At 39.6% G+C, this 18,598-nt stretch overlaps 1 protein-coding gene across 1 annotated transcript in view; it reads left to right on the top strand.

Moving 5' to 3' along the window:
* Window positions 1–18,598, top strand: part of AGBL4 (AGBL carboxypeptidase 4) — a 1,414,426-nt gene that overhangs the window by 855,972 nt on the left and 539,856 nt on the right. Inside the window, exon 5 of the mRNA XM_061120044.1 lies at window positions 13,698–13,914. Coding sequence (XP_060976027.1) covers window positions 13,698–13,914 — 217 coding nt within the window. The remainder of the gene's footprint in view (window positions 1–13,697; window positions 13,915–18,598) is intronic.

The raw sequence follows: 18,598 nt of genomic DNA on the forward strand, positions 1-18,598 counted from the left end.
AAAATTAAACATTGTATTCCAATCATGCTTTCATCATTTAATTTCTGCAATTCCTCCTTTGCCTTTGTAGAGATAAATGTCATGTCTTCTCGTTTGAAAGCTTTCTTTTCAACAATCACAATTTAATAACAGCTTTAAAACCTAAAATACTCTGGTGCTTCATTTGTTGAATACTTAATTCAAGATTTCCAATTTGATTTTAACAAAATACAACCAAAATTCTGTTCTCATTTAAAGGTCTTAATAGCAAAATTTAGAGGTGCCATTATCAGCAAAAAAAAAAAAAAAAAAAAACACACACAGCAAAATCAACATTGATTAACAAAGTGTTTTATTACAAGCTCAAAATCTCTAAGATTCCATTGACGGCAGACAGTAAAGAAAATAAGCCTTCCTGAAACTTAAAAAAAAAAAAAGGCTTTTTGTGTGTGTGATTTAACATTAGCTTCATCAAAAGTTGTATAATTTACTTACATTGTATAAATTTGGAGAACTATGGTTTGAGAGTAGAAAAATAAAAGCTTATTTTGGATGCAATTTTGATTTATATGAATACTTTCAACCGACTCAAAATAAATTTCTATTCTATAGGTTTGTTGATTCAATAAGTATATTGCTTTTACCAAAATTTATATTCATGTTATCTTAAAGAAATAATTTTATCTCTAAGGTTGAGCTTTATTTTACTAAATTAACAGTATTATCCCACTAAGATAGTATTTAACCTTCAACAGAATGAATTTCTAAAAGCCTTAGTTTGATCCCATGGATTAGATGAAAATAATTGAATTCCATTGGAATTAAGTTAAATTATTTTCTGTTTGAAACGTCTAATGACACTGATGTACCATTACTGGTTTTAGTTCTTGTGCTAATAGAGAAAAGACATTAACAGCTACCACTTTATATATAAGAAAACTTGGAATTAAAAATGATTTAAATTATTTTAGAACAGTCGTGCACTCTAAATAAAAATGATACCACACATCACTGTGAAGTGCGGCTTTTCATTTGAAGTATATTGACTGTTCTAAAATAATTTCACTTATTTTTATTCTGTGGTTCTGCTTTTACATATGTGAATTATAGTCTTTAGACATGCATTTTCTTAAAATAACTGTTAAACCAAGTAGGTGCTGCTGTTTCTTCAGCAGCACCGTGTCTTCAGTTTTAATATGGTCATATTATCAGTACAACCTCTCTAGTGGATCATAAATACTGACAGACATTTTATGCAACTTTCATAATTATCACTGAATTTCATGAGAAATGGAAAGTTTTCCTAAACCATACACTTTTTTATTCTTGAGCTCATTGCTAGTGAAAAGTATATTGCAAAAATTGTTTGAGTAACCAAAAACAAATAATTTTAGATTTGTAACATATGATAAATATGCTGTGAGCAGACTCTTCTTTATAAGCAAGACTTCTCAGTCTCTATTTCCCAGACATATTTCACATTTGCCTAACCCATAATTTTCCATATTTCCACTCAATCCCACCAACTAGTGACCTCAAGGCTCCATGCATCTGGCAGGTTGCTGCATGGGCCACAGTTTGACTGACAGGCACAGTCAGCTACCAGTAGTGGAGACACCTTTGAATACATCTCCCACAACCATTTGAGACCTGAAGGAGTTAACTGCCTTCCTGTATCTTGACGGGTACACCTAATTTTATTAGAGAGCACATTTCCTTGAAAAGGAGGTGTTGGTTACATTGGCTGTGGGGAGGATCAGGAACAGAAAACAGGGTTATTGCTGGTTTTCTTTCCTGCATGTTTAAATGGTTCCTCATCCCTTGTCACCTTTTCTTTTGTCCCCTGTCCTACCTGCTTTGCCCATTTCATATCCCAAGCACACTTAGTATGAATTTGGAACTCATTATTCTGAATCAAGAGATAGTGTGATGCCAACTATCCATCCTATAGAGCACGGTGATAATCACAGTGACCATGGTGATAATCACAGTGACTACTGTGAGCACCTGTTATGTATCAGGTAACAATCTCACCTCTAATCTTCAAAACAAAAGTGTGAGCTAGATATTGTTTTCATTTTATAGATGTGGAAACTCAGGCCAAGAGCTGCAAGATTGACAGATAATGGAAGTAAATTAGAGCCCAGGCCTACATTCTATCTACTGTACAATGACTACATTTCTAAAAGGCATCAAAGCCGAAATTGAACAGAGCTCTTATTCATTCTAACTCAGCTCTGCCTGACTTATTCATCCCCTCATTCAAGATATTTATTGAGTAACGTTGTTAAAATAGGTTCTGTGCAGTGGGACTATAAGGAGATTCCAGTCTAATGATTTCACACCCACCCAGAGACCTTATTATTATTCCATCTAGGATGGAGCAACAAAGTAACTTGGATACAAAACTTCAAGGCAAACCTCAACTTTTTTAGCTACAGCTAGCAACCCCATCACAAGCACCCAGCATTCTGATACTTCCTCATATAGCATCTTATATACCAGCAAATTATAATGTTGAAAACATAGACTTTTTACCTGAGTCACAAAAACCCTAAAAGGGATATGTGTGTGTGTGTGTGTGTGTTAGTTGCTCAGTTGTGTCTGACTCTTTTCGACCCCATGAACTGTAGCCTGCCAGGCTCCTCTGTCCACAGAATTCTCCAGGCAAGAACACTGGAGTGGGTTGCCATTTCCTTCTCCAGGGGATCTTCCCGACTCAGGGTTCAAACTCAGGTCTCCCACATTGCAGGCAGATTCTGTACCTTCTGAGTCACAGGACACATTTTAGTGACCATGTTTTACACAGAGGCACCAGGTAGGGTAGAGTCCTGCCCAAGGATTACTGCTTAGGTGTTGTGGTGGTTTCGTCACATCCAACTCTTTTGTAACCCCATGAGCTGTAACCAGTCACACTCCTCTGTCCATGTGATTTCCCAGGCAAGAATACTGGAGTGGATTGTCATTTCTTCCTCCAGGGGAATCTTCCTGACCCAGGGATTGAATCCCTGTCTCCTGCGTTGGCAGCAGAGTATTTACTGCTGAGCCACCTAGGAAGCCTACTACAGCTCAGACTAGCACCCAACTTCTAGTTTTTTGTCCAGTGTCCTCTTCTTGTGTCCTCTCAGGAATCTGGATTGGAGAAGACAGATTACATGACCTAGAGTCTCTCTCTGCATGAAGAGCCTGTCCTTGGAGCATCTGACTATATTAGCATTCTGCCAGCAGCCACATGTAGGTAGGAATATTGTTGCTGTCCATGACCAGGGGGAATAATCAGTCTCAGCTATTCCCCGGCTCTAAACCAACCAAAGTAATTGGGTTTAATTTTAATTTTTTTAATGACTTGGAATTAATAGAAGCAGCTGCTGCCACAGTGTGTGGGTGTCCTTCCGCAGAAGGCACAGACCAAAAAAAAAAAAAAAAAAATCCTACACATAAAATAAACTCTGAAAAATAAACAATAGAGTGTGTAGGACAAAAAGGTTAATTCAAGAATCTAGCAGTGTCTTCTTGTTATCAAAAACTCAGATGGCAATATGTAGCTCTGTCTCTCTCCTCCCACCACTAGTGCCCATCAACCCCTGATAAGACAGTAATCTGATTAGACGCAGGCTGTATAAATGTGTTGTCTGTATCTGAGTGCTCCCTTATTCTCTCTTTCTCCCCCCTCCCTGTGACTCATCAAGAGATTAGCTGTGACAAAGTGCGGAGAAAGATAAGAATAGATAAGCTGGTGACAGGAGCACTATTATAATTATTTGGGGGAAGGTAGGATTGGAATTAGGAGCAGGTCCTCTCCACCTGGGAAGAGTGTATTTATAATGTGGGCAGCCGTGCTGGTGCCTGGCTGTGCCAGATGCCTGAGGAAAGAAGGGGCCAACTTGTTCAAGCCAGGTGGTGGTCTGGGTTGTTCCAGCCAAATGAAGACTAAAGGCCATGTGTTTTCATGGATGACAAACCAGAGATTCAGCTGCCCTCATGAAGGGAGTGAAGTGAAAGTCACTCAGTCATGTCCGACTCTTTGCGACACTATGGACTTGCCTGCCAGGTTCCTCTGCCCATGGAATTATTTAAGCCAGAATACTGGAGTTGGTAGCCGTTCTCTTCTCCAGGGGATTTTCCCAACCCAGGGATCAAACCCAAGTCTCCTGTACTGCAGGCAGATTCTTTACCATCTGAGCCACTAGGGAAACATGAAATTTTTCTTTAATTTCAAATGTGCCTGGGAAACTAAATGCTAGTTTGCTTCCTGCCTCTGGGAGATAAAGAAGGGGAACCAAGAGACTTTCCTATAACTGCAATTGGATGAATTTCACAGCCTTGGAAAGAATATGTGTTTATTAGTCAGGCAATAGTGTACATCAAACAGGTAGCTCACTGTTGGAATATAGGAGGTACTTTGTGTATGTTATTCCCTTTGGTGGTATCTGAATGATTTTGTTTTGTATACCTCCTTTAGGATATACAGCCCGAAGAGACTGATTCTTTATTATTTCCCTTTCTGCTAATTTAAAGAAAAAGTTTCTGTCTGCTATCAAAGAAGACCCTGGGGTTGGAATCCATGTAGCTACATCCATATTTGCTGCTCAATCAGAAGGAAAGTTAGGGCTACTGTCTTTCAGGGTTTTTTTTTTTTTTAATTAATTTATTTGTTTTAACTGGAGGCTAATTACTTTACAATACTGTAGTGCTTTTGACCAGAAACCATAAAACTCCTAGAGGAAAACATAGGCAAAACACTCTCTGACATAAATCACAGCAGAATTCTCTATGACCCACCTCCCAGGGTAATCGAAATAAGTGCAAAAATAAACAAATGGGACCTAATTAAACTTAAAAGCTTTTGCACAACTAAGGAAAACTATAAGCAAGGTAGAAAGACAGCCTTCAGAATGGGAGAAAATAATAACAAATGAAGCAACTGACAAAGAATTAACCTCAAAAATATACAAGCAGCTCCTGCAGCTCAATTCCAGAAAAATAAATGACCCAATCAAAAAATGGGCCAGAGAACTAAACAGACATTTGTCCAAAGAAGACATACAGATGGCTAACAAACACATGAAAAGATGCTCAGCATCACTCATTATCAGAGAAATGCAAATCAAAACCACAATGAGGTACCATCTCACACTGGTCAGAATGGCTGCTATCAAAAAGTCTTTCAGGGGTTTTGAGGAGGAGTGGGGAATGAGCCATCAGAACCCTTCAGGTTCTGGGTTTTCTCCTCTTCCTCTGTGCTCTGGTGACCTCCAGAACAATGCATTGGTAATTTGGCTAATGGTTTGGCAAGAAGGCAGAGAGAATGGTAAATATGAAGGAATCATTCATTCATTCATCTATTTAGTGAGCTATAAATCCACTCATTCATTCAACAAACATGCTTTGAGCTCCTCTTCAGGATCAAACATTGTGTTAAGTGCTATGGATTTTTAAGTGAATCAGAAACACAGGAGTTTCTGTAGTTAGTATTTAGAGCAATTAGTTATTACTAGAGTTGTTGACAAAGACTTCAAAGAGGAAATGTCATTTGACCTGGGCCTTACTTCTCTTCATAGGGATGAAATCTATAGAAAAGTGTGAGAAAGACAGTTATAGACTGACAGAATAGTATTTAAGATGGCATGGAGGTTTCTGAAATGGAAGGTACTCAAGGAATGACTCACAGTTTCACATGGAAAGAGCACAATATACATACCTTCATGTGGCTGAAATTAGTCTAATATGTTTAAAGTTCACTCATTTATCCTGCAGGACAAAAAAAAAAAAATAATAAAGTTCACTCATTTATCCAATTCATGAGTATTTTGAAGCATCTCCTCTATTCAAGGTTTTGTGTAGGTCCTCCAGAATCAGGTGAATGTATGATTCCTGTCCTCAGTGAGAACTCAGTCCTATGGTAGAGAAAGGCATATATTCAAGTTGATATAATGAAATAGAGGCTATAGAAGAGAAGTATACATAGTGTGATTGTGAATGTGTTCAGTATAAACACGCAGGTGTGTTTGTGTGTGTGTGCTCACTCATCCACATGAGAATGCACGACTGAATCTGAGGATATTAGTTATAGCCCCCCTCTCATATGTGGAGGGTCTCTTTAATCATCAGGATGGGCCCAGGATGATGACTTGTTTCCAGAACTGGATCATCCTTTAGTGTCCGAGTCCTGAGAGCACACACCACAGGACTTGGGGTCAACCTGTCTCTCTGGCAATATCAGGTTTAGACTCTTTCTGGATTCTGCTATGCACTCATGTTTTTTTCCAGTAGTCATATATAGATGTGAGAGTTGGACCATAAAAAAGGGTGAGCACTGAAGAATTGATGCTTTGGAATTGTGGTGCAGGAGAAGACACTTGAGGGTTCCTTGGACTGCAAGGAGATCCAGCTAGTCAATCCTAAAGGAAATCAACCCTGAATGTTCATTGGAAGAACTGATGCTGAAGCTGAAGTTCCAGTACTTTGGCAACCTGATGCAAAGAGCTGATTCATTGGAAAAGATCCTGATGCTGGGAAAGATTGAAAGTTAAAGGAGAAGGGGGCTGCCGAGGATGAGATGATTGGATAGCATCGCCTATCACGACTCAATGGACATGAATTTGAGTAAACTCCGGGAGACAGTGGAGGTCAGAGGAGCTTGGCGTTCTGCAGTCCATAGTGGCACAAAGAATCAGACATGAGTTAGCAGCTGAACAACAACAAGGAGTCATTTACAATCTCTTTCTCTTAAGGAGTATTCTTGACCCTACCTTAATTTTTATCATATAATTTGTGATAATAGGAATAACTTCAAAGGGCTGTTGTAAAGATGAAAGGAATTAATATATGTTGATGTTCCCAGAATCGCCTAGCACATGTTCAATGATAATTATTGTTATATTACTTCCATTGATATCTCATACTCTCTGTGTTAAGTGGAGTCAGAAATCTGCCTTGTCTAACTTAATATCAAGGAGAGGAACTTTTTCATGAGATCCTTTAAAGTTTCCCATGCTTGTACTCCCCTGTAACATAGACCTTTCTACTTTCCTTTCAGGGGAATGTTCAAGAGTCTCTACTTTATATTGAGCTAAAATCTACCTCCCTATGATGCTTACTTTTTATCTGTGGAGATGAATCTTCTTTCCCTTTTGCCAGTGCTTTTTAAAATAAGCAAGTAACATTTGAAACTTCTCTGTACCATTTCTAGTGAAAAAGAGAGGAAAAGAGGAAGACATTCCTGTCTTCAAGAAGCCTACCTTGTCTTTGAAGACATCTCCATTTACTTTTGTTGCTTTTTGTTAAGGGACAAATCAGGTGACAAAACTATTTTAATATTACTATCATATGTCAAAGTACAAAAAAATTAATAAGGAATGAATAATCAGAGAACACTTCAGAGAGGAGATATGTTAAATGATAGGCATTATTTATACCTTCTTTTGTTCATTAACTAGTTAATTTAAAAAATATTTAAAGCTTTATGACAGTCTACCACATGTCACATCTATGAGTATGAGTTTATGAAGTACGTAAGATATCTGGCAGGGGAAGCAGTCCGAGTGCAGGAAATATCAAACACAAAGACACAGAGGTATTGGAAGTGTGGCACAAAATTATGTTAGGGAGCTGTGAGTAGTTCAGTATGAATAAAACATAGGGTTCAAGGAGGGAGAAATGGTTGATGATACTGGACTAACAGGGAAATCTGGGGGAGCCTTTTGAGGATAGGAAGTTATTTGAAGGGTTTTTTGCAAGAATATTGGTGAGAGTAATGTAGATAGGATTTTTCTGGAAGCAGAAGATAAGGCTATGAGTTGGTGGCAAGTTCCCGTAGAGACAATGAGCACAGACTTTGGAGTCACACTGGCCTGTGTCTAACAGGCTCTGTTGCTTGCCAACAATTCCTGTTGCAACTTCAGGAATTTTTTTTTTTTTTTTTAACCTCTCTGAGCTTTGGATTTTCTTGTCTGTGTAAAGGGACATTAATAGCCCCTAGTTCATAGGGTGTTGAGAGGATTCAATGATAATGCAAATAAATAATTTAACACCATGCCTGAGACACAGTGAAAATGTAATCAGCAAAATAAGAGAAAAACCAGAAGTGCATTCCAAATAAGACACATTTCTTCTACATAATCCCGTTCCTTTTTTCCTTTATTTTTTGTGTTACATTGCATCCTCTTGAATTTGGCCTGCTGAATCCTTCTCAAACAGATTTTTGTTAGGATCCTTAGCAAAGTCTGGAACATCTAATCCCTGAGCAGCGTCTCAGCTGTCTTGAATGATCACCCCAGGGTCCATTACCTTCACTTTGTCTGCAAATCAGGTTAGGCTTCTGACATACTCAGGAGAGGAGCTGGGGCAGCTGCAGACATTAGATGAATTCTCCTGATAGCACATGATCAAACGTGGTGGAGACAGCAGACTCTCAGAGTCAAGTTGCTAAACTTGGCTAGAAGAGGAAAAAAACTGAGGTGATTGATTTAAAGAATGGATCTTGATTAGATATACTAGTAAATAAAAACGTGCAGACATCAGCATCATAAACTGAGGGGCTTGTGACTGTAGGAATCATTTGTGTATGAAGTGATTGTGCTCCAGCACCCTCAGTTTCAGATCTCTGAGTCAGGGTCTGAAGTGGGTGTCACAGACCATTGGCTGGAGACCTCAAAGCCATGTTCACTGGTAGTCTCCCTGAATACAAATCTGGAACCCTGGGACTCACCTACTCCACCAGCCTAACATTTCTGCATGTTCAGTCACATCACGAATGTAGACCATCACCCCTTCTTCTTATACCCTTATCCCTACTCTGGTCTGTTCTCCCTCTAATCTTGGTTTTCCACTGATCCCTCTTCTATCCAAAACATTCTACTTGTTACTTTTTTCTATGGAACTCAGCTTCCAGGTTAATCATCTCCCTTGGATCCCTGGTCCTTTAATCCACCGCTTCCATTGCCTCTCGTCTTTGGCACATGGTGCTTAACAAATGTTTGCTGAATAAAACAAAGAACCAAGACCTGACTATCCTGGAGGCCATTACTTCCCCCTTTGGCTTCCCAAGAACTGTTTGTTATCCTACATTCCATATGCACAAAGATCAGGAGGGAACTTTTCGCTCCCCATTTTCCTTCCAGGCCATCCCATCTCTATTTCATCACTAATAAGTCCAAAATTTTAATATAGGAGTGTTGAGGGTAAAAATCGGGTTAGAAAGGAAGAGTGCTTCATGGGTTTGCCTTAAAGCTCCACTTGTGTCACAGGAAGATTGTTGTTTAGTCACTAAGTTATGTCCAACTCTTTGCTACCCCATGGACTGCAGCACTCCAGGCTCCTCTGTCTACACTATCTCCTGAAGTTTGCACAGATTCACTTCCACTGAGTCAGTGATGCTATCTAGCCATTGTTGTTACTGAAATGTTTATTCTTCCTAGTTTTAGGGGTAGGAGCCACACAGCCTCTATTTGGTGGCCCTAAGCACACCTCTAGACAACCTTTGATACTACCATGGGCTTTTATGTGAGAAGCCCTGTTCCTTTATTGCTTAAACTGTTCTCTCTACATCTTGTCCTCCTCATCACTTTTGGAATCCTACCCATCTTTGACTCCATGTCCTGTCATATCAGCCACGTTTATCTAATAGTCAAACTTGTCATATTTTCTATACCTGCACAGCTACTCCCTGTCCTTCATCTGACGGCTCTCACCTATCCCTTGGACTGGCATAATCATGGAACTTTAATTCTTTCGCTGACTTAAAGTTACCCTGTGACCTCAGGATAACATTTAACCTGTCCCTTCACACGAAGTCATCCCTTTGTATCTTCAGATGCAGACCCCACAGATATGGAGGGACGACTGTCATCCATTTCTAATCTGACTTCTGTCTTCCTCTTCAGACACATTTCTCATGATTTCCCTTCCTATTCTTTGTACTTCAACCATGGTGAATTCTTTGCAGTCCCAGCCTTTCACTTGTTTTAGCACATACTCACATCTAGAATGCCAGAAGCCCATAATTTATCAAGAGGGACTCTGGAGATGTGTTACAGGACCAGTTCAGTTCAGTTCAGTTGCTCAGTCATGTCTGACTATTTGCAACCCCAAGGACTTCAGCACGCCAGGCTTCCCTGTTCATTAACAACTCCCAGAACTTGCTCAAACTCATGTCCATCGAGCCAGTGATGCCATCCAACCATCTCATCCTCTGCCGTCCCCTTCTCCTCCTGCCTTCAATCTTTCCCAGCATCAGCATATTTTCCAATGAGTCAGCTCTTCGCATCAGGTGGCCAAAGTATTAAAGCTTTAGCTTCAGCATCAGTCTTCCAATGAACATTCAGGACTGATTTCCTTTAGGATTGACTGGTTGGATCTCCTAGCAGTCCAAGGGACTCTCCAGAGTCTTCTCCAACATCACAGTTCAAAAGCATCAATTCTTCAGTGCTCAGCTTTCTTTATAGTCCAACTCTCATATCCATACATGACTACTGGAAAAACCATAGCTCTGACTAGACAGACCTTTGCTGGCAAAGTAATGTCTCTGCTTTTTAATACGCTGTCTAGGTTGGTCATAGCTTTTCTTCCAAGGAGCAAGTGTCTTTTAATCTCATGGCTGTAGTGAATATCTGCAGTGATTTTGAAGCCCAAGAAAATAAAGTCTGTCACTGTTTCCATTGTTTCCCCATCTATTTGCTGCAAAGTGATGGGACCTGATGCCATCATCTTCAATTTTTGAATGTTGAGTTTTAAGCCAGCTTTTTCACTCTCCACTTTCACCTTCATCAAGAGACTCTTTAGTTCCTCTTCTCTTTCTGCCATAAGGGTAGTGTCATCTGCATATCTGAGGTTATTGATATTTCTCCCGGCAATCTTGATTCCAGCTTTGTGCTTCATCCAGTCCAGCATTTCTCATGGTGTACTCTGTATATAAGTTAAATAAGCAAGGTGACAGTATATAGCCTTGATGTACTCCTTTCCCAATTTGGAACTAGTTTGTCATTCTATGTCTGGTTTTAACTGTTGCTTCTTGGCCTGCATACAGATGTCTCAGGAGGCAGGTTAGATTGTATTTCCATCTCTCGAGGAATTTTCCAATTTGTTGTGATCCACACAGTCAAAGGCTTTAGTGTAGTCAATGAAGCAGAAGTAGATGTTTTTCTGGAATTCTCTTGCTTTTTCTGTGATTCAACGGATGTTGGCAATATGATCTCTGGCTCCTCTGCCTTTTCTGAATCCAGCTTGAAAATCTGGAATTTCTCGGTTCACATACTGTTGAACCCTCACTTGGAGAATTTTGAGCATTACTTTACTAGTGTGTGAGATGAGTGCAATTGTGCAGTAGTTTGAACATTCCTTGGCATTGCCTTTCTTTGGGATTGGAATGAAAACTGACCTTTCTCAGTCCTGTGGCCACTGCTGAGTTTTCCAAATTTGCTGGCTTCTTGAGTGCAGCAAAGTGAACTTGAGTGTTACAGTACCTGCAATTGATTGTTACAGGTACTGACTTGGAATCAGACAGAAAAAGTTTTGACTCCCAGATTTGTGATTTACTAGCTTGAGAACATAGGTAAGTAAGCTCCTTAACTTTTATGACCCTCCATGACAACATCTTTTAAGTGGAATAACAACTTAGGGTGGATGAAACCTGCCACATCAGTAAACAAGGATGTTCAGACACCAAGCCATCAAGCAGAGCACTCACCCCCAACTGTGTACCCTTAGGGATTCAGGATGGAAGAAAAAACAGGATACTGGCCCTAGATAGTTAAAGTGTATATCAAAGGAACTGTTTCAATAAGTCCAAACTCTTGTCTTTCTATACATAGAAAAATGCTAAATTCATTAACTTGAGATGCCTGAGTTTTTTCTTCAATTAATGGTAATCTTTTTTTTTCTTTTTTTTCCATTTATTTTTATTAGTTGGAGGCTAATTACTTTACAATATTGTAGTGGTTTTTGCCATACATTGACATGAATCAGCCATGGATTTACACGTAATCTTTTAATGTTCCCATTTCATGTTTTCCATTTAATGTTTGTGTGGGATTCATAACAGCCTGGATATAGGCAAACAGTATAAGCCAAAATATCGACAGCATCAGTGCCATGTAATGTTTGCTCTTCCACAGAAAGTCCATAGCCTGACCTCCCTTCCTGACCACTGAGGCAGCCTCAGAGAGACACAAAGTAGAAACAAGGTTATATAACAAATTGCTAGCATGTTAGAATGCTTTGGGGCTCTTTGGAAACAACCCTGATGCTAGAAAAGATTGAGGGCAGGAGGAGAAGGGGGCAACAGAGGATGAGAAGGTTGCATGGCATCATCTACTTGACAGACATGAGTTTGAGCAAACTCTAGGAGATACTGAAGGCTAGCGAAGCCTGGTGTACTACAGTCCAAGGGGTCACAAAGAGTAAGACACCACTTAGCGACTGAACAACAACAAGGAGACCTTGAATTATCAGTGGACAGTCATGGAAAAGGCACAGTTTGATATGGGTTTTGTAGGATTAATAGGATTTTAAGAGACATTCTTTGCAGGGAAATAGCGAATCATTTGGATACCATACAAATGAGGGAGTGCAGTGAGCCTGTGAAGTGGGTGAATGTTAAGACGTTATGGGAATTATGACTGGAACATTTTGCCTTTTCTCATGTATGTGTTTTAGTGTTGCTTATTGGAGGATGAACATGTTAGCTTAGCAGAATTGCTTACACAGTGCATTTTAAAGCAGTATTTCCCAAAGTGCCTCTTTGTAAAATTAGTCTCATGGAATGCTCTGTAGAAAAATAATAAACAATAGTAATAATTTAAAGAAATGTTGAATATTCTTTTTCTCTCCCTTGAATATTCACAGTGTGCGTTATTTTTAAAGGTTCGAATTAGTGTTATAATACCAAAACCTGACTTCCCTGGGAAAGTAGGCCTTTCCTATTTATGTGACTATAATATCACACTATTTCCCGTCAATGCACTTTTAGAGTCTGTAACTATATTATATATTTATTTAAAATATTTTGCTGACTGCCTCCCCTCCAGGGTATATGCTCCATGAGGACAAATATCTGTCTTGTCTTGTTTACCATTGTACACCAATTATCTAGCACAATGTCCGGGTGTTTAATGGGCGCTCAAAACAGGAATAAATGATGAATAAAACGTGCTTGCTTTTCACTTCGCACTGTCTACACTGTTGATAAAGGGTAGGGTTGGAATTTGAGCCAAATACTGCCAGATCCCAGTCTTTTTTACAATAATTAATTAACCATTTTTGGCTGTGCTGGGCTTTTGTTGCTGCACGGGTTTTTCTCCAGTTGTGGTGAGTGGGGGCTTCTCTCTAGTTGTGGTGTGCAGCTTCTCATTGCTGTGGCTTCTCTTGCTGTGGCATACAGGTTCTAGACATGTGGACTTCAGTAGCTGTGGCTCCTGGGCTCTAGGGCACAGGGTCAATAGTTGTGGTTCATGGAATTAGCTGCTCCGAGGCACGCGGGATCGTCCTGGAATAGGAATCGAACCCATGTCTCCTGCATTGGCAGGTGAATTCTTTACCACTGAGCCCCCAGGGAAGCCCCCCAGATTCTTTTTGACCAGAGGTTTGTATACACTGTTATTCTTAGCCACCACCTAGGATTCTGGATGTTACAGTTTTACTCTCTGGCATTTATTCCCATTGATTACAATTTGAAGCTTGAATGACTGTCTGATATGCCCAAATTTCTTTATATCTTTCAGGCAAAGACTGCCACCCAAAAATGTCTACTACTACCGCTGCCCAGACCATAGGAAGAATTATGTGATGTCCTTTGCATTTTGTTTTGATCGAGAAGAAGATATTTACCAATTTGCTTACTGCTACCCTTATACGTACACTCGCTTTCAGCATTACCTTGACAGCCTGCAAAAGAGAAACATGGATTACTTCTTCCGGGAGCAGCTGGGTCAGAGCGTGGTAAGGCCCACTGGGAAACAGGCGGTTTGGGGGAGAGCTTAGCAGCAGTTTTCATAGAATGCAAATAATAGATATTGGTGCTTTGTAGACTATATGCTCTGGAACTTTTAAAAATCATGGTTTTTTGTGTGTAATATTTTGATACTTTGACTACCAGTAAGGCATAGAATAGGATAAAGCAGATGCATGTCCTTCTGAATGAAGCTGATAAATCTTCTCCAACAAAATACAGACGTTCTGGAGAATCCCCAAAAAGTCCTAGGGAAAAAAGAAGGTTTCTACTAGGTATTGCAAAAGGTGTGAAAGCATTTATGAGTCTAAGCTTATGAGATGAAGAGAAAATTTGCTTTTTAGCGAATTTAATTTGCCTGCAATACAGATTAGCAGGTGGTGTGCAGTATGGTTTTGCTGTCCATAGTGTGTTCATCTCTGTCACTCATTAGGTCCCCAGCCCTTCCCCCTTCCCAGGTTTAGTTCTCTGGGTCTGGAGATTTCAGTCTTACATTCTATATTAGTTTCCTATTGCTGACATAACAAATTGCATGGACTTGGTGGCTTAAAACAACATAAATATATTATCTTACAGTTCAGGAGAAGTCTGAAGTTGGCCTCTCCAGGCTAAAATCAAGGTGTCAGCAAGATCTTTAAATCACAGCTATAAAGCCCCTTTTGTCATGTGAGGTAGCATGTTCATGGGTTCCAAGGATTAGAACTTGGGCATTTGGGCAAAGGGGGTGCATTGTTCTGCCTGCCACACCTTCCTACTCTCTTTTCCTCTTCTTTATCCTCTGCCCACCCTCAAAGTGTTCCAAAAAGATATAAAAGTGCTCTTCATATCAGAGGCATAAGCTTTGTTCTCCGTGGTCAGCAGTATTTCCTTCAGTTGCTAATAAAGAATATCTTCCCTCTACTCTAACCCTCTTCCTAACAGTGCTTCTGATGGGTGCCATGTATATTTGGTGCCTATATCTTTTGACCTGAGAACTGGGACACATGGTGTATCAGTCAGCCTGCTAGCAGGAAACAGATGGCAGCTTCACATTAGGATAATTTGAGAAGAGCTTAATAAATGGGCTATTTACAAGGTGTGGGCACCGCGTACAGAAACCATGGGGTGTAGTGCAGTTCCCTGGGGCTAGTAACAGCACAAAGGAACTGAAGGGAGGGAACGGTAACCAGAACCCAATAGCAGAGAGTCATGCAGTGGGCCACCTTGAGTGGAACAGTGACCTTCAGTTGAGGAACAAAGTTAGCCTGAGCTGACCCCACAGGGAGGGAGCTGAGAATAATAAATACAGAGAACTAATTTTTTTACTTCCCTCTGATCTTCTGCCAGGGGTTCCTATTGACCAACCCAATTGGAAATTAGAGGGCAAGAGACCACTGAAGTAATCCATACAGACAAGTCTTCCTGAACAAAGAAAATGGTGAAGAAAGGCAGAGAGTGGTCATAGAGAGCCAAATAGAACATATTAGGTACATGTGGTCTGATCAACAATGTATTACTGGAAATCGTGAGATTATTTGAGATGGGACTGTTGGAGAAATCCTGAGATGAATGTTTGGCACACATATCATGTAAATTAAGAGCAAGAGAGTTTCATTCAATACTTGTGACTTTTAAGGGCAGGATCTATTCGTTTCAGGCTTCCCTGGTGGCTCAGATGGTAAAGTATCTGCCTACAATGCAGGAGACCCAGGTTCAATCCCTAAGTTGGGAAGAGCCCCTGGAGAAGACAATGGCTACCCACTCCAGTATTCTTGTCTGGAGAATCCCATGGACAGAGGAGCCTGGCAGGCTACAGTCCATGGGGTTGCAAAGAGTCAGATGCCACTGAGTGACTCACACTTCATTTGGTTCATTCCATTGCAATGTCCATTCTAGCACCCTCTTAGATTTATGCCAGGCAGAATTGCTATGTAATAAATTACTGAATGAATGAATGAAGATATGTCTAGAGACAATGTGAAGAGCTAAGAGCATCAGAAAGCTGATAGGAGGAATAATAGGATAAGTTAAGCTTTCAATAACAAATACAAAAAATGAGTATCTAAAACAACAGCACTTTAAACAAGATAGAAGTTTATATCTCTTCCATATACAAGTCTAGATTCAGGAAATCCAGAGCTGATGCTGTGGCTCTGCTCCTGAAAACTATTGGAGTCAAAGTCTTTCAGCTTTCTGCTGCTTTCCCTAGAATGTGCCTCTCAATCTCATTGTCAAATGTGAAATTCTACAAGCATTTCCATGTTCCAGGAGGCATGATGAAGAAAGTAAGGGGAGAAGGGAGAAGATGCAGTTCTTGGCACTTTCATGTTTATCCCATTCAATAGAACTCATATCCACACTTAACTAAAGGATGGATGAGAAATCAAGTCTTCATCCTGGGTGACTGTGTTTCTAGCTGAAAATTAGTAGTCCTATAGATATGGAAGATAAGGATAGAGAGGAAGATTGGGACCAAGCTCTGGAAAACTTTGATTATCAAATTAAGGAATTATGGCTGTATCCTTTATTCAGATTCAACACACAGATACTGGGCCAGGCAGTTTTGTGGGGTAGGCAGGATTATCTCAGTTTGGGAAAAATAGTCTAAGGCTAATTGGATAAGTTACTTGGCTAAAGCTAAATGACTACTTTGTGACTAGGCCAATATTAAACCCATGGCTTCTAATGCCATATCCCGACACTTCGATGAACTCACTGCTGCTTTTCATATTGTACCTACTGAAACCCATAGCAGATTTTGAGAAAGTGATTGTAGTTTGTCCAAAGCTACATCTTAAGAAAGTAAAGTTAGTGGAGGTGCAGGGTGTGCCACTGCTGGCTAAACTAAATTAGGGAAGCTCTGTGCCTTGGTTCAGTCCCACTGAATTGGGTCGCGAAGCAGATTCCAGACTTCAAAGCTTTCTGGTGTACTTTGTAGGCAGGACAATTCTTGGTTACTAGGGCGTTTGATAGGGCTCGTGTCTGAAGGCACCACTGTAATTAGTTAATCCTTATTCCAATTTGGAGGGAGGATAATTACAAGGAGAAAGCTAAACATGTCAACAGATAATTCTTAGAAAGCACATGAAGGAAGCAAGATTTTGAATTTCTAGTGCTGAAACTATTAATCACCATGGGGATGGCTGCTATTGCTACTAATTATATCATTCAGAGGGTTTCCTTGGTGGCTCAGTGGCAAAGAATCCATCCGCCAGTGCAGGTTGCATGGGTTCAATCCCTGGGTTAGAAAGATCCCCTGGAGAAGGAAATGGCAACCCTCTCCAGTATTCTTGCTTGGGAAATCTCATGGACGGAGGAGCCTAGTGGGCCACAGTCCATGGGGTCGCAAAGAGTTGGACACAACTTAGTGACTAAACAACACATCATCCAAAATGGCATTTTATTTTGTTACTCACCAGTGGCCTTTTCTAACCACACCAAAAAAATTGCTTTGTGCGTGCACCAAATCCACAATCTGACATTTAAGTTAAGCACATCGTAGGAAAAATCTTTATTTTCTCATATTTTAACACTTTTGTTGAGGTACAATTTACAGACTATAACATTAACACACTGTAAGGGTACAGTTCTATGATTTTTAGTGAATCTATAGAGTTTTACAGATATCACTACAGTCTAATTTTAGAATGTTTCCATGAACCCCAAAATTTCTTTTGTAAATCCTCACTTCTGCTCCCATCCACAAGAAACTATTTATCTGCTCTCTGACACTATAAGTTTGCCATTTCTGAATATTTCCTGTAAATAGAATAATATGTTATTTAGTTGTCCTTTGAATTCAGCTCCTTTATTTATGTAGCATTACATTTTTGAAGTTTGATTCATCCATGTTGTAGCATCTGTCAGTAGTTCATTTTTAGTGCTGAATAATATTCTATTGAAAAAGTATAACACAATTTGTCTATCTATTCTCTGGTTAATGGACATTTGGATTGTTTCCTTTGGGGCTAAAATGAATAATTATTGTGAACATTCATGTGCATGTCTTTGAATGGACATGCGATCACTTTTCTCTTGGGTAGATTTCTAGGAATTGAATCATTGGGTCATACAAGTTAACATGCAACTTAAAACAAAATGAAACAAAAACCCAAAACTGTCAGAAGGTATTCCAAGTTAGTAGTGCCATTTTGCAGTCCTGCTAATAATGTTGGAGAGAAGGTTTAGTTTCTCCATGTGCTTGCTAACACTTGGAATTACCTATATTTTTCAGTATAGCCATTTTAGTGGGAATGTAGTTGTGTCTCATTGTGGTTTTAATTTGTGTTGCCCTAGTAACTACTTATGGTGATTATCTTGTCATGTGCTTGTTTGGCCTGTATATATCTTCTCTGATGGAATGTTATTTACATTTTTTATCCATTTTTAAAAAAATTGGGTTCTGTTCTTACAATGAGTTTTGAGAGTTCTTCATGTGTTGTGAATGCAATTCCTTTGTCAGATACATACTTTATCAATATTCCCCTTAATCCATACCTTATCTTTTCACTCATTTTCTTAACTATGTCCTTTGAGGGATAGAAGTTGTTAACTTTTGTAGTTCAACTTATTTTTTCTCTTATGTATCATGCTTTGGGAGTCTTATCTAAAAGCTGCCTATCTGAAGGCCACAGAAATTTTCTCCTCTGTCTTCTTCTAAATTTTTCACAGTTCTCGCTTACATTTAAATCCATG

This window comes from Dama dama, chromosome 20 (genome assembly GCF_033118175.1).
Source record: "Dama dama isolate Ldn47 chromosome 20, ASM3311817v1, whole genome shotgun sequence".
Lineage (NCBI taxonomy): Eukaryota > Metazoa > Chordata > Mammalia > Artiodactyla > Cervidae > Dama > Dama dama.